The sequence below is a fragment of the Plectropomus leopardus genome, chromosome 15, assembly GCF_026936395.1.
Source record: "Plectropomus leopardus strain MGB_pleo_1.0 chromosome 15, ASM2693639v1, whole genome shotgun sequence".
Taxonomy (NCBI): domain Eukaryota; kingdom Metazoa; phylum Chordata; class Actinopteri; order Perciformes; family Serranidae; genus Plectropomus; species Plectropomus leopardus.
This window is the reverse complement of record NC_142190.1, coordinates 19763520-19779360: the sequence shown is the minus strand read 5'-3', so window position 1 is coordinate 19779360 and position 15841 is coordinate 19763520. Positions and strand designations below refer to the sequence as shown.

At 39.1% G+C, this 15841-nt stretch overlaps 1 protein-coding gene across 2 annotated transcripts in view; it reads left to right on the top strand.

Moving 5' to 3' along the window:
- The window catches only part of LOC121952331 (replication protein A 70 kDa DNA-binding subunit-like), a 46124-nt gene extending 34532 nt beyond the window's left edge, over positions 1-11592 (top strand). For both annotated transcript variants that reach the window (XM_042498935.2, XM_088088320.1), the window contains 4 exons: positions 330-506; positions 678-785; positions 983-1069; positions 10697-11592. In XM_042498935.2, the coding sequence (XP_042354869.2) occupies positions 330-506; positions 678-785; positions 983-1069; positions 10697-10798 (474 nt within the window). In that variant the 3' untranslated portion in view covers positions 10799-11592. The remainder of the gene's footprint in view (positions 1-329; positions 507-677; positions 786-982; positions 1070-10696) is intronic.
- Positions 11593-15841: the final 4249 nt, after the last annotated feature.

Sequence of the window (15841 nt, the reverse complement as noted above, 5' to 3'; positions counted from 1 at the left end):
CCTTCACATTCTCTGCAGGAGCAACCAGGTTTTACTAAGTGGAGAATAAAATGGACAAATTGCAGCACAAACATTTCCTTTTAGTAAATGATAGTGTTTGAGGTTCATTTGCTTTGGTAAATCTTTCCAGTGTGTTCCTTGATTTGCAGGTTAGATTTCTCCTCAGCGTAATATTCTCTAAAGGGCCAGCACCTGCAAATTAACTGCCGCCTCTTAGATGTTCAAATTGCAGCAGTTTGATGTGACTTGGTAGTTTTTTTTTATTGATCTCGCAGTTCTAACCCCATAATTGAATTTCTTCCTGTCCCATTTTTGTTCCCTCCACTCAGGCAGATTATTTCAACTGCATAGCGACAGTGCTGTACATTCGCAAGGAGAGTAGTCTGTACCAGGCCTGTCCATCTTCAGACTGCAACAAGAAGGTCATTGATCAACAGAATGGATTGTACCGCTGCGAAAAGTGTAACCGAGAGTACTCCAGCTTCAAATACAGACTCCTGCTTTCTGTAAGTGCAAAGTGCATACAGTGCACATCATTACTGCTTGTTTTTTGTAACATGCAGTGCCACTGACTTTGAGGAATATTGAAACTTCTGCAGTCACACATGCACACACTGAAACGTACACACATGAATAATCTCTCGCCCCTTTATCATCTCTGTCTGTCTGACTCTCAGGCCAACTTGGCAGACTTTGGGGATAACCAGTGGGTGACATGCTTCCAGGAGACAGCTGAGGTCCTGTTAGGTCACAATGCAGAGACACTGGGACAGCTCAGAGAAACAGTGAGAGAAACAAACACACTGATATGCTGCCACACACTGTTGTCCTTAAACTTGTTTGTTCACATCTGAAAAGAAAATTGCCGTAACAATTTAACCTGAGGCTCTAAATGTAATGTAACAGACTACTTCCTGTAAAGCTCTGGCTCTGACTTTGCATTTACCTTGTCTTGTGTGTGTGTGTATTTTGCACTCCTTAGGATGAGGCTGCATTCGATGACGTCTTTCAGAAAACCAACTTCACAACTCACATTTTTCGAAACAGGGTCAAGCTGGAGACATACAACGTAAGTAGCTATAAACGAGAGCACAATAGAATTTGATACAATGCAATGCAATTTAGTTTCCTAGGAATAAAAGAGCAAAATGTAATGACGTACAATGGTGCTCATCATTGTCCTGCAAGCTGTGAGACATTTTTTAGCGATCTCTGCCTTGCAGGAATACTCGACCCTGATTGGTTAGTGCATGTCTGTCACAAACAGCTGTCTTATCGCTGCTCTGAACAAATACGCCAGCAGTACACTAATAATGGTTCTGGGAAAATGGGCTTTCAAAATAACCAGGATTGCAAACAAGTGCCATTGTTGTAGAAAAAAAAACAGTTAATTGACTCATTTAGGGTCAGTTTCACAATCAAACCAAAAAGTTGGACCAGCTACAGTATACAGATCTCAGCTGTGTGTGTGTGTGTGTCTGTGTGTGTGTGTGTGTCTGTGTGTTATAAAGCCGTTACTTTCATATGATGGTTACCACATTTCAGTCATGAAATTGTCAATGGAATTTGCATCAGTTAATATTTTTAAACCGCAACAGATACTGTTCATGGCAGACAAAAAAAACCTTCCTCTGTCAAGTTTTCCAGTGAAAAAGATGAGAGGGCAAAGCTGGCAGTGTTTATTGATGTTGTGCAGTGAAAACTGCTTATAGTGATCACTGTTAAAGCCCCGGTCCACCAAATCAACATCAAAGACCTAGTGGCAACAAAGCCTGACTGTTTTGTTACCTCACATCACCTTTCTCTTAGCCAAAAAAGGTACACTTTACGAAGACTACAGCCAACTGACAACCAGCATGTCCATTCTGTGCCTGCGCGAGAGGAATTACTGCTCCATACCAGAAGGTGGTGGCAGTCTGTGTTCATCATTCAGAGAGCAGAACCAAAAGACTGACGCTAGTTTGCAAGGTAGCATATTGACAACGCAACCCAGTGTTGAAAATAAAAAGCATATTTACCGTGCGCTAGCAAGCAGTAACCAAATTCACAACCATTCCTAACCAAAAAGCTTAAAGGCGAAAAAAAATTTGTCCAAGGTCATTATTTTTCGATTCCAGTCCCTGTTGACTTTAGCCGTTTGATGTTCCCTCACTTGAGTTTCTCTTCTCGTGTGCTGAATTGGACAAAAATAGCTGACAATGGCTGACTAGTGCCAGCGATGTGGGACACAACAAAAACTAGGGTGAAACATGTTCAATGATGGCCCGGCATTGAATAACGGCTGACCATGGGCTTGGTGTGTCAGGGCCTTTACAGTGATCAACTGCTTATATGGATCAAAGAGTTTGGGACAGAGTCATTCCCAGTTCCTTTGGGTTTTTGACACACATAAACATGTGGTTCTTGTTGCATGCACATTTAAATCATTACAGGAAAAATAAAGTAATTTTATCTCAGTGAAAAGCAGTATCCTCAAAGCTTATGACTGCTAGTCAATGGCTGCCAGTGACAGAGACAGAAAACAAATGAACACTTGGAAAACATCTGTTGTTGAAGCTGCCCTCAGTAATACACGGTCATGTAGTGCCCACATAGTGAAACAGCTGTGCATTGTATTTTGAAACAGTCTATAAAATGTAGTAAATAGCAAAAATGTTCATTATATTACTTGAGATTTATGTAATAATTATGCAGGTGTCGTTCAGGTGCAAATATGCATAAGAAATAAAGAAAAATAAGAAAAGATCAGGTTTAATTATCCTTCACCTTTCGTGACGAACCTTGGCTTGGACAGACGTGATTGCTATAAGTGGTCTCCACTGTATTTTGATACAAAAAGTATTTACTGATCTGCAGCAACCTTAAGGGTGAGCTAGTTTGCAGGAAGAGGTGGAAATATATAGGTGAATAGTGCAAAGGTGCAGATGATCTCGCTTTAAAACTTCACAATGAATACTAAAAGTCAGCATTTTGTATGTGAAGCATCCCCTGGTGTTTAAGCGTGATACACTGAGGTGTGTTGTTTTAATTAATGGGCCGCATGCCATCCGTGAATTTGTAACAACCAGACTCGTCGTCAGTTATTATCTTCGGTTGAACTGCAGTCCCAAGCATGTAGAGCCACAAAACATGATGCACAAAACTTAGTATAATCACAACACACTGTCAGTCACACAACATGAATCCAAAATCATTTCAATTAGTATCACAGTGACAAGGGACTTGTTATGTAGCCATTGCACTTTGGATAACGGAAAACAAATACAGCTGTGGATTCATTTCTCTTAATTAGGCACTAATTAACATTTAGCTATTGTCTGTCTAAGCCTAATTAGCTTAATTATTCAGAGGCTAATTTGCTACTAGGGGCGCATACCGAGAGTCTGAGTGGAATGATTGAGATGTGGGATGAGCTCTGAATGGTCTGTGTCCTGACCTCAAAAAAACCTACAAGGAATGCTATGCAGAGTTCATAAACTGTTCCTCACAGTCTGGGAAATAATGACATACTAGCATAATGAAAACCTTTTCACTGAGGACATACACACAATCTTGGAAAAGTATAGCCATCCAGTCTTTACACAACCAAAGGCACACTCTCAGTAGCTGCTGTTTAATTTAACATATGGTGATATTTATAACAGTGAAGAGGAAAACTTCACTTCTGTGTCTATTTACAGTAAATCTCAGCACACCATCGCTACTTAACATTAAACAAGAAACAGCCTGAAGCTCCAGTTGCAGATGCTGGAGGCTGTAATTTTCATGACAACCCATAATACAGAAGTGTTGGTCAGAACAAAAAGCATACTGATGATTGTGATCCTATTTCAGCTTTACCAGGAGTGGAGTTCAAAATGGTGAATGACTTCAGAGCTCAATTACTGAAGTCATAGTTGGGGTACGAGCGTGAATGCTCTCTGTAGATCATCCTCTGAGAACTATGAATATTCACAGCAAAATTTGTGTCAATCAGGACACAAAGATGAGACAGAAAACAAATGAAAAAAAAAGAAACTGAAAATAAGGAACATGTTAACAGTGTTATATTGGCTGTTTCAAGTAATCTCCATGCAATTGAGCAGCTTTCTCACATCCAAAATGACTGAATGATCACTTTGTTAGAAAGACAAATTTTTACACTTCTGTGCCACATGAGTTTGACATGACAACCCTTTAAAGAATTTGCACTTTTTATTGAAGTCTTTATTTTGAAGAGAACGCCTGTATTTGAGGAAGGGAGAGGCAGATACATTAGATTTGTAAAGTTTAACTTAAGTCATAAATTAATTTTATTAACACTGAGGTCTGTGAGGGAAAAATGTCATCACCAATATGTTTTAAATGAATATTCTTTGATTTAGCTTAAAAACACAAACACCAAATCCATTTGCATTTTAGCAGCTTGTGTCTTATTGTTTGTAACCAGTAGCCTACCGACAACATTATCTTCACTCCACCTGTTCAACTGACTTTAGCAGTTTAGATAAAAGACACCTGACTGTTCTGCTGTTGTTACGGACATGTGAACTAGCCACAGACGCTTGCCTCGTTTCTGGACTCACAGCGGTGTGCAGCTTCAGTTTACAGCATGCATTGTGCTGCTGCAAAATGAATGTAGGGGAAACACTGGATATTTATCATTACTTTTTGCAAGATCTTTTTGGCTTGGCCACCCTCTACCCCATACAGTTATACCATTGGTGGTTCTTTATAAACTTCCCTTTCACTCTCCAATTGTGTCTGCCACCAGGTTTGATGTCCAAAGAAAATGAAGGCTAGATTCAACATTCATTTATTTATTTATTATTTAATTTTCATATATATCTGCATAAAAAAGTAGAAATGCTGTTATCCCAGCCCACAGCAGTTCAACAGAAAATAACAAAATGTATATGTTAAAACAAATATGTATATCAAAAAAATCACCTTAAAAAAAGATTTTTATCATTTAAGCGTGATATTTGAGTGGTTTATGTACTCGACTTTGAATACTGAAAAGAATCTGTCTTTGCCACAGTGGCGCAAACAGTGATTCCACTTGAAAATACTAAGGAGAGAAAAGTTGGGAAGTTATTTGTTTAAACTTTAACAGCGATAGATAGAAATACACTTGTTATTTGATGAAACTTCACCTGTTAATCAGGCATCGAAGGTGAGGAGCAGAGGTGTGCAAAAAAGCAGATCAGGTGATGACATTGATAACATCATTACTAAAAGAAAATCACACCTCTAACCTTCCTGCACCTTTTAATTGTTTTGTTATTGTAGCACTGTAAAAAAAATGCAAAAATAGATTGAAACCAAACAGAAATCATTTTAAACAGATCATTTCAGTGTGCCACAAAGCAGAGATAATGAGGTGTATATTCTCCACGAGGCTTATCAATGCATTCCGATTTTATTTTCAGTGGGTGTTAGTCAAAGTTTCCTGTTCTTATTTCAAAGCTTCTGATTTCAAACAGACGAGCACAAAGCAGAGAGTCTCTGATTCCCTTGCTCAGTGCGTCTTTCTACCTCAGCTTCAGTTCTTTACCATAGACTCTCGCGACACAAGACAAAAAAGATCAGACATCTACCACAGCCTTTTCATAAAAATAGAACAATGTAATGAAATGTCAGAGCTTAGCAAGATTAATGAAGTTACAAAATTTGTGCTTTGTCATTTTTTATAACAAGGACGCGCAGAGAAGGAACTGAGCTCAGGATAACATTTTAAAGTTGCTGCTTGTTCTCGTGCATATAAACTCAAATTTGAGTTATTTCAGGTCACAGCAAAGATGATAAACTAACATTTTTTTGAACAAGCACAATACACCCGGTATAGTTTTCCTCAGTCAATTATAAATATTAAAGCAGACAAATCTATTAATTGTTATGGAGTTGGTGCATCCAGTGGTGTAGAAGTCTTTGCTTCCTCAGTCAATTATCAGACTTAATTTTGCATTTTTTAGAAACTTTATTATCTGGAGGTAGTGGACTACACTTTATGACAGATTTGAAAAAGTAATCAACATTTTCATATAAATAGTTTCCTTCTCCATTAATGATATTGTAATGCAAGAGATGAAGCTATATTGATCTCCAGAAGGAAAATTCATGTTACAAGAAACGGTTTTAAAAGGTATGAAACAAATTTAAAAAATAAAAGAAATTAATTCATATTTACAAATTTTATGCATTATTCAAATAGGTGTGCAAATATATACGAGAATAAATTATCATACATAATATAAATGTAGTTTTAATTAAATTGGTATAATAGATAAAAGTACTGTGAAATATGCTGCAGTGTAATACAATGCATAACATACAGTATACCATCTGTCTGTCTGTAATTGGAAGGCAAGTGTTTATAGATGTCTCAAACAGCCACATTTAGTGACTGCGAGATGTGATAATTGTTTAAATATGGAAATAATGACGCACGTTTTCTGACAAGATCCTGAATGACACTCACAGTGTTGAACTCAGTTGTTCACACAAACAAAGACAGAAATAGTTAGGAAGCAAGAAGCTCTTGTTCCCTGCCTCTGCACACCTGGCCAGCCCTGCGTGACGTGAACTTGATTGTCATGTTTTTGGTTTTAGAAAGTTACAGAAACTGTTGGAAACAGCCATCCCCCAACTCAGGTATCAGAAAGGTGTGAAGGAGGAGGTTTCAGGCACTGTTCAACCATCCAACAAGCACATCTGTTGAGCAATACTGGTCTCTTATTAGTATAGTCCATGTGAGTCCAGAATTTTGGAGGTTGGAAATTTTTCACATATGATGTTTAACACCATGTGTCAAACAGGGGACTGTTTCTTTGTAGTAATTTTCCACACAGATAGTAATTGTTTTGTATATTTAAGCAACAGCAGCAATGTTTCGTTTAGATAGAATAGGTTATTGTAGCGTGAAAGGCCCTCTCATAGAATGTATATAAAGATAGACGATACATCTCTTCTTCCTCCCAATGTACAAAAATGAAGCCAAAATATCCCAAACGCAGCTAGTGCCATCTTAAACTGGGCTTACACTGGACGCAGAAGCGCCACGATATGTTAATTGCTGTGAAGCTGCTGCTCAGCAGTCACATGGCCCTTCACACCAGGAGCACATTTCTGCGCGCCAGTCAGCAGCGATTCTCCTTGTCTACTCCTTTCTAATCACACACTGAGCTCTGTCCCTGTCTCTCTGTCCGTGCTTGCTTGTGTGTCCGAGTGTGTGTGTGTGTGTGCGTTTTTGCGCCTGTCTTGTCTGTGTGTCTGCTCGACCCTTCCCTCTGTGTTTAGACACAGAGGGAGGGGTCCCTCCAAACTGACAAGCATTATGGAAGCACTGCATGCATATTTTGTCATTTATCATGGTCAGATGTTGTGTATATCACATGTAAAATATATTTTACGTCTATGACGTACAACGACTTTTTATAGCATCGAATAACTAATTGAAACCAATCAGATAAAGCAGAAAAACGAGCATTTGAACAAACATCAGCATGATAACAAACACCTAAAACGACAGGAACCGTCTTTGGAAAAATGTATTTGATGTGTATTTTGACCTATTATTTTAGCCCATGTTCCATCCGCTATCATGGAGGAGGTGGGGTTTATGACCAACGCTGCAGACAACCACCAGGGGGCAATCGATCAAGATGCTTTGGCATCACTCTTGGGGAGCTGTCATGTCTTCTGCCTTTATTTTACAGTCTATGGGCTCAGTCAAGTTATCGCTGAAAGCACTCAAAAAAATCAAACCTTATACAGTATTTAAATAAAAGTCCATCTTGGCTGTCCGTCAAGTTTCATTAACGCAGAGCCCCACAGAGGCAGGATAGTGTGCAGTGAATCAAACACTTGAGATGGGCCCCTGCTACGCTACAGAAGTTCAGTGTAGCAGGGGCCCATCTCATCTCATCCCATATTGGTGTTAGTGGAATTCAGATGAAGATCAGGATTTACTGAGCACAGATGAGTGCATTTTTCACATAAACATCTTATTTGCATTTGTTTAATAGACCTTCCAAGATTATGGATGTGCTTAGAATTTGAAAAAAATGTATCTGATTTCTAACTAATAACCCCAGTGGATGCAACAGATTGAGTCCCAGCCTTGGTTAGGCTTTGAGTCTTTTTCCGGCTGTGTGGTTGTTCCTCTTAGATCTGAAGCAGTAATGCATGTAGAGGCATAAGCAGCACTTGTGTGCGAGTGCATCTGTCTGTCCGAAGTGAACAAATTAAATTTTTTTTCTAAATAAATACATTAGTGACAGAGGGGACCTGTTTTTTTCCTGTCTTATGATAACAGAAAGGCCAGTGGAAGTCCTACACACACTAGACACACTCACTTAAAATGATTAACAAACGGCACTCTGTGTAATCCATGTCAGTATCACATTCTGGTCTTTTCACCATCCCTGTGCATGTGGAAAAGAGGGCTCTTATATGGTTGAAGGAGGACACCTGTAGATAATCCACAGAAATATTCCAAGCAGCTGCCGTTCAAAGCCTTATGAATATAATAATTTACATAATTGGTTCTATTAGTTTCTTTTTTAACTCATATCTGACAGAGTGGGTGAACAAATTAACCAAAACATTTACAACACAGTAGCCTTTCAGGATACTTTTGATGAAGCTCACTGTGTTTGGTTTTTATTGAACCAGGGATGTTAATTGAACTTTACAGAAGGTATTTTGTGGCGCTTCATTGTCCTCAATGCTGTTTCTGTGTTTTATCTACCATTTGTAATGTAACACTAAGTGATGGTCCTACGTTAAAATTTGATAAAATAAACACAAAATTATGTAGCTTTAAAATATAAAGCATTAAAAAAAAAACAAAGAGCCTACAGCCACATAGGCGTTTGTTTAAGGTGTGCTTAGGTACAGCGATATCCTCTGGCTATACCATAACTCAAAATTTTGTCTGTTCCTGCAGAGGCTTTATCAGCATTGGACCGGTAGCCAACAGCTGAGTCTCATCTTATTTGTCTAGAAAATTTTTGCCTGATGATGGTCTAGATGAAAGTAGAGGGATCAACAAAGTCAGGATTCATCCTCCAGGGACCATGAATTACAGTCCTGTACACCATTTTATTGCAGTCCATGTTGAGCTAGTTCAGTCTGGACAGTAGAGCCACAACACTAGTACGTCTAGAAGCTGAGGGTACATTTGTAAATGTAATATAATTTTTATTCACATTGGTTTTGTTGTATTCAATAGTGCTACTTTATCTATTTTTTAGCAGGAATCCTCAGTTTGACATAATTTTATTGTTCAGCACAGCGCAGTATCTCATTAATTCGCCGTGGTAAGAACTGCATGTGTGTGAAGGTGTGCGTCTACACATCTTGTCAGTGTGCCAGCATCCAGAAGTCATGTTGTTTTAATTCCTCAGGGAAGAACACCACCTCACCCCACCATCTGAAATTGAGTCAGTGAATAGGGGTTGAATGTTAGGCCACTGAGTAATTGTTTTCTCCAGATGTGATTGGAATTATTAGACTGCGCACATTAAATTAACAAGCCTTTGTTCTCACAGTACCCAGTCCTTTGGAGGGACGTTATTTTTAAATAAGTTGTCACCTTTTGTCAAGTGGAACCTTTGTCTCCACGGCCCCCCGTATTGTTTAATTTCCCTGCTATCCTCAGGTAGATGCAAATTGAAAATACTAATAGAGGTGTTGAACCACATGTGAGATAATGGGCAAATGTTATATTTTATGATGCTGGTTATGCTATCTGAATTGCTAATTGATTAATCTATTGTTTTAGGATTAATCCAGATAATTGTGAGATTATAATGGAAATGAGCTTTTCATTATTGGATGATATATAATGTGGATTAAATCTTGCTGATGGTGACTAGTACGAGAAATTGTTAAGACTGGATAACACTGAATTGTGTGGCTTAGCTTTCTTATCCTAAATATACATTATGTATGATTGTGTGGCTTTATATTTGTCCTTTTAACCTTAAAATTCCAAAGTAATGTGTGAAATGGAAAATAAACACGCATTTTTATTGCTTTTTATCCTGTTAATAAACATGAACCACCATGCTTTTGGCAACTTTTAAAGACAGACCATTTCAACTTTTATACTCTTTTCCCCTTTGCTTACATTTACCGTAGAGGTCTATATGTTTCGCAAGTCTTCAATCTGTATTTCTAAGACTCTAGTTGAACTCTCAATATACATCACCGTATGTAGATATAAATGGCTCATTCTAAGGTAACTTAAAAAAAAAAAAAAACACAACGGTTCTCATTTTCAAGTTATTTTAGACAAATGAAAACATAGTTATGGATGTATTATACCATTTTTGCCAAAGGATTCCCCTTAATCCTACACACTGGACCTTTTACTGTGAAGCTACGCTCAAGCTAAATGATGGCTTAGTCTTGCCAATGGTCGTAGTAATGTAACACGCTTGTGCGCTTTCCAGGTGTACAGTCAAAATTACTGACTGTCAAAGGGAGACATGGAAAGATAAAAACAAAAATGGCTCAAAAAATGCTGACACAGCCTGAGCTGACTGAATGAGTCTGCCAAAAAGAACTTTATTTAAACTGTACCCTGAATGTACTTTAACTGCTTTTTTAGCACAGATCTTACATCATACAGCTTTCTCATCCCTGGTTTGTGGAGAAATGTGTCTTTGCCGGATATTGCTGCACCTAACTCGAGATTTTCCCTCCTCAGGATGAGAGTCGATTGAAGGTAACCGTAATGGAAATCCAGCCGGTTGACCACCGGGAATACAGCAGGAGACTCCTCAGTAACATCCGCAAATTGGCCGGCTGAACTTTGTCCCAGTCATCCAAGCGGCTGCCTGGTGATTTAACACGTCTTTCACTGGTCTCTGACTGGTGTCCGACTTTTTTCCACCAAGGAGATAACAGCATATCTGACTGAGGCAGCAGAGGGGCGGCCAGTGATTCATCTGATTAAATGGCAGCCAAACAAAAGACTGATATTTAGCCATTCACTTCTTTCAACAGGCTAATGATGAGACACACGAAACGTCATGGAGGTGACTTTTACCCTTTAATTTATGACATTTTAACAAAGAGCTTTGACTATTTGATTATACAAAACTATGTGTGAGGTGTGCTTTTAATATGTTTCATGTATGATACATGCTAAGATCAGTGTTTTCTCTTTTTTTATACAAGTGATTCATCTCTTTGGTTTCAAATCTGTGGTGGTGATACTCAGTGTTAGTTGAGTAAGACATAGATGAGTCAGATTTTATGTAATTTTCATTGTTTCGTTTTAAAGATGAAGGCATGGTAAAAGCGTGTGGGAGATTCACGTGTTGGCATTTGTTTCAGCTCTTTTACTGACACTGTCTGCTGCTTGTTAAAAATATTCTGAAGTGTTTGGTTTGCTTCTGAGCTTCCAAATAACATTTAAAAAAAGGAAAGCTTGATTAAAAGGATGTCAAGATAAAAACAGTGTCTCAGTCATTACGCCATCACTCACTCTTGACAAGTCTTAAAAAGCATTGATTTTACTTTGCTCAAATCCTACATACCCACACATCTTTTGTATTTAACATGTAGAAATAATAAACGACATATTGCAGTTTAAAAGCAGGAAGCCCTAGAATCTGGAGGGATTTATTGACCATACAGGAGCAAATATTATCCTTGGTGACTGCACACAAACAAGCCAGCCAAGAACATACAATATATGATGACAGTAATATTTAACTGCCTAGCACGGCCTAGAAATTTAAGTAGGATTGTTGGGGGTTCAGTCCTTCTTTTGTGGAGGTTCAGTCAGCACCAGATCTGTAGCAAACACTGTCAGTACTGCTAGCTATGCAGCTCATCCTCTCATAATGGACAGTGTTGATATTTAAAAAGAGATTAGTCTGGCTCACAGGATGTAGACTGTGGGCATAAGTAAGTGATCATGTATACAGAGAACTATATACAGCGTTGAGGGTGGGGCCCCATTCAGAAGTTGTTTAGCCAAAAAGAGGTAAAAAAGTGATATAAAAAAGTGATATCTGGATATAAAATTACCTGGATTTTCCTCATCTATTTGCCCTTTTTTAAAATAAAGTTCACTGTTATCAGCTGGGGGTTACATGCCCAAAAACATCCCGAACACAGCAAAATAAAAGAAAATTAGAAAATACAAGCAGAGGGAAGAGTCTGCAGTAAAATACACTGCTTCATATTTCTAGTTGGTCATAAGAAATGGGCAACCCCGGAGGCTGGAAGATGAAGCCAGTGCAAAAGTTCCAAGTACTGCAGTTCATCAAAAAACCACTTGAGGCTGGCTCCAAAACAGAGTAAATCCCCAGAGACTCTTATGTTGAAATGCCCAGTGTTACAGCAGAAATGTTTAAGCCTGGTACAAAAATAAACACAATTTTCACAATTTTCCCCTTTATGACAACTGTATGGGGGTACATTTTTATACAACTCACCTGTTTGCACTTTATCAAGGCCCAAAGTTACATGTAATTAAAGGCAGTGCTGCTTAACAGACAGTCTGTGAGTCAGATCCACACTTCGCCTCTCCACAGCTCCAACCTCTTGTCCAAATACGGTCACTTCTGGCCTCAAATAGACAACATGTAACTGCTGAAATGCCAAACCCGAGGCTTCAAAACAGCAGATGAAAGACCAATAGCTGATGTCACAATAGTTACTGTCTGGGTCATAAGAGATGATTGAAAGGGACTACTTTTGTATGAGTCTTGTTTTTTGAGAAAATCCTGCATAGTACGCCTTTAGAATCACACAATGTTCTCTATAAAAAGCTGCTCTTCGCACATACCTGTTTTGCACCTGAACTGATAAATCACTTTCAAATTATCACTTTAACATTTCAGACATTTAGCTTTCTGTTCCCTGTTCTGTTCTGTGCACATTCAGATACTAGAAAGCAAGCACAGTGCATCAGTGGTGTGCCTCTTTGCTAAGGTGTGGCTCAAGGGCATGACACTGATTTATGTTGGCAGCAAGCCTCCTGCTCCCCTCAGTCTGAGCACCATCAGTACCATCTCCTGCCTGCTGCCTGCCGCACTGTGTGTGGAGGTCCGGGAGATTAAACACGCACACACTGATCTTTTCATCCCGGTGTCACCTTTCCCTTAACTTTTTCCATTATCTCTGTCTTGATTTTACTTTGTTTTGTTCAGTGTTCAGAGGCCAAATTTGTCTCTCTAATCATCTCGTTTTAGTGACAACACAGCCAGAGTTTGTGGCCTAACATGTACTACTACAGACTGCTTTTTGAAGCCAAATAGAAAAGTATGTTTCATGTGTGACTGATGAACATATGGAAAGGGTCCCAGACAATTTAACCTGCTGACAGTTCACATGACACCAACTTTTGTAGGTTCTCTTTAGTCTGAATTCTTGCCAGGACATCTTTTAATTTGCTGGCATAAGCAGGTGCAGCGAGTGTAACTCTGTCTTCTGTTCAGCAAATCGAAAACGGAGTGTGTGAGATCAGAAAGTCATTTCTAACTTAAAGCCTGGCTGGTGATTGAGACTTAAGATGGAGACACGTCAGTCTGCAGCCCCAAGGCATTATGGGACAGAGGAGGACACAGTGAAGAGATTAAGAGAAATACATTTTTTTGTATTACCCTTAGAGAACTTTATCTGAATGTGACGTGCTAAGCAGTAGTGAACTGAATTGCTGGTAAGGTTGTCATATCTTCTTTCGGGGAATGTGGGACCTTCAGCCTGGTGAATATGCAGTTTGTCTCTATCTGCAAAATGTGTGTGAGGCTACAAGGACAGCCAATGGAAATGAGCTGCGGTTATCAAAGAGGTCGCAGCCCTGATCACAGTCTATCTGACCGCAGTCTTATCTCAGAACACACCGTAGTTCAGCCAAGCCCTCCTCTGTGTGCACAAGTGTGTGTGTGTGTGTGTGTGTGTGTGAACGAGTGAGAGAGAGACCAACATTTCCGAGAACCAGAAACACCTACATGGCGTCACACCTTGACCTGGAACCATCAGTTCACAAACATTTACACTTGATAGCCAGGCTTTCAACTCATGCGCAGTGGGCATTACACTGTAATAACACCTTCCACTGACTGATGTGTACATGTGAAGGCAGTGGTGGCTCAGTCTGCGGGGACTTGGCTTGGAAACTGAAGGGGTGCTAGTTCAAGTCCCTGTACAGAGCTAGAATGGAGTGTGAACTGGCAGCTGGAAAAGTGCCAGTTCAACTCCTGGGCAGGTGTCCTTGCCCCATCCTGCTCCAGGGGCACAGTTCCATGGCTGGGACTGCTCTGTCCCTTTCTGTGTATGTGTTTGATGTGTGTATAAAATGCAAAAGACACATTTCAACTAAGAATTATCTTATTGGTTTTGTGGATTGACAGTCAAAAAATGAAATTATTTTTGTCTGGCTTTTGCATGTGGTTACAGCAGAAAATATGCTCCTGGGTACAGATCAGTGCCGCCTGGTCAACACAGATCTTTCAGGTGTGACAGACACAGTAGAGCGAGGGGCCACTGTTGCCTGGGGGCCACTGTTGCAAAATAACAGAAGGCCAGGGTCCGGTCGCAGCAGCCCCGTACTGTTTCTAGGATTTTTGCACATTTATAGGGTTTCAAGCACTTTTTCTTTAATTTCAGGATGTTTCTAGGATGTTTGCACTTTTATAGGATTTTAGGACATTTCTCAAATTTTAGGATATGTATACAATTTTAGGAAGTTTGTAGGATTTTAGGATATTTGTTGGATTTTAGGATGTGTCTAGGATTTTAGCACCTTTACTATAATTTTGAGACATTTCTTGGATTTCAGGATGTTTTTAGGATTTTAGGACATTTTCTCTGATTTTATGACATTTCTAGGATTCCAGGACATTTCTGGGATTTTAGGATGTTTTTAGGATTTGAAAATGTTCCCAGGACTTCAGAACATTGGGGCTTAGCGAGGACCTCTGTCGGGGGGTACAGGGGATCCTCCACTGGCATTTTTTTGATAAACAAGTTCTACTTTTATGCAGTTTTATGCAGTCTGGCACCTAATGTATACTAGAAGTACAAAAACAATTCCCAGTATGAATCACTTTATTTTTATTGTGAATTAGAAAATGGGTAGGGGGACCAGATTTGTCCCGCTGGCCATAAATTCAGTATCTCTGCTGTAGAGGCAACTTACACAGAATGTTTCCTGATGTATCTCTGTTACACTTTAAAGAGATTAATGTATTTACACCTTGTCATCAAGCTAGTAGCACTAGCTCTATATATATGTGACAGCTATTGAATCTGCCAAAAACACATGTAAAGCCTATGTGTGAATGAAGAGTGGTGAGAGGCTTTGACTATACCTACAGTGATTATTTCCATAGAAGAAAAATCCATATTACATAATTATATATTCTTGATTGCACCAGGTTCCTAATAAGCTGTGTGAAATCACTTCATGGAGGCCATAGAGGCTGCAGTATGATGATCCATTTAGCCGTGTGGTCATCATATTAGTGTAAATCTCATGTAGTGCCATTTGATTCTATTTGAAAATGTACTGAAAAAGAGCACGCCTAGGTAATGAAGCCCAAATTATACACAGGAAATCAATAGCTATCTTGCAGTTCTCATTCACTGCAAAACACCTGGATTTTGAGTGTCCATGTAATGATTTCCCTCATGTGTTTTTATCATGTATTTGCCTTAGCTACCTTACACATGGATCTAAAGATCTAAAGCAGTTATCATTTAGATGAGTTATCCCTCGGGTCTTCCCACATTCACACCACTGTACTCTGGTGTAATGGTGATGTGGTTGCAGCAGGTCCATGGCTGCAAGGACATGTAATTAGTACATAGAATAAATGTAAACATTATAATCCTG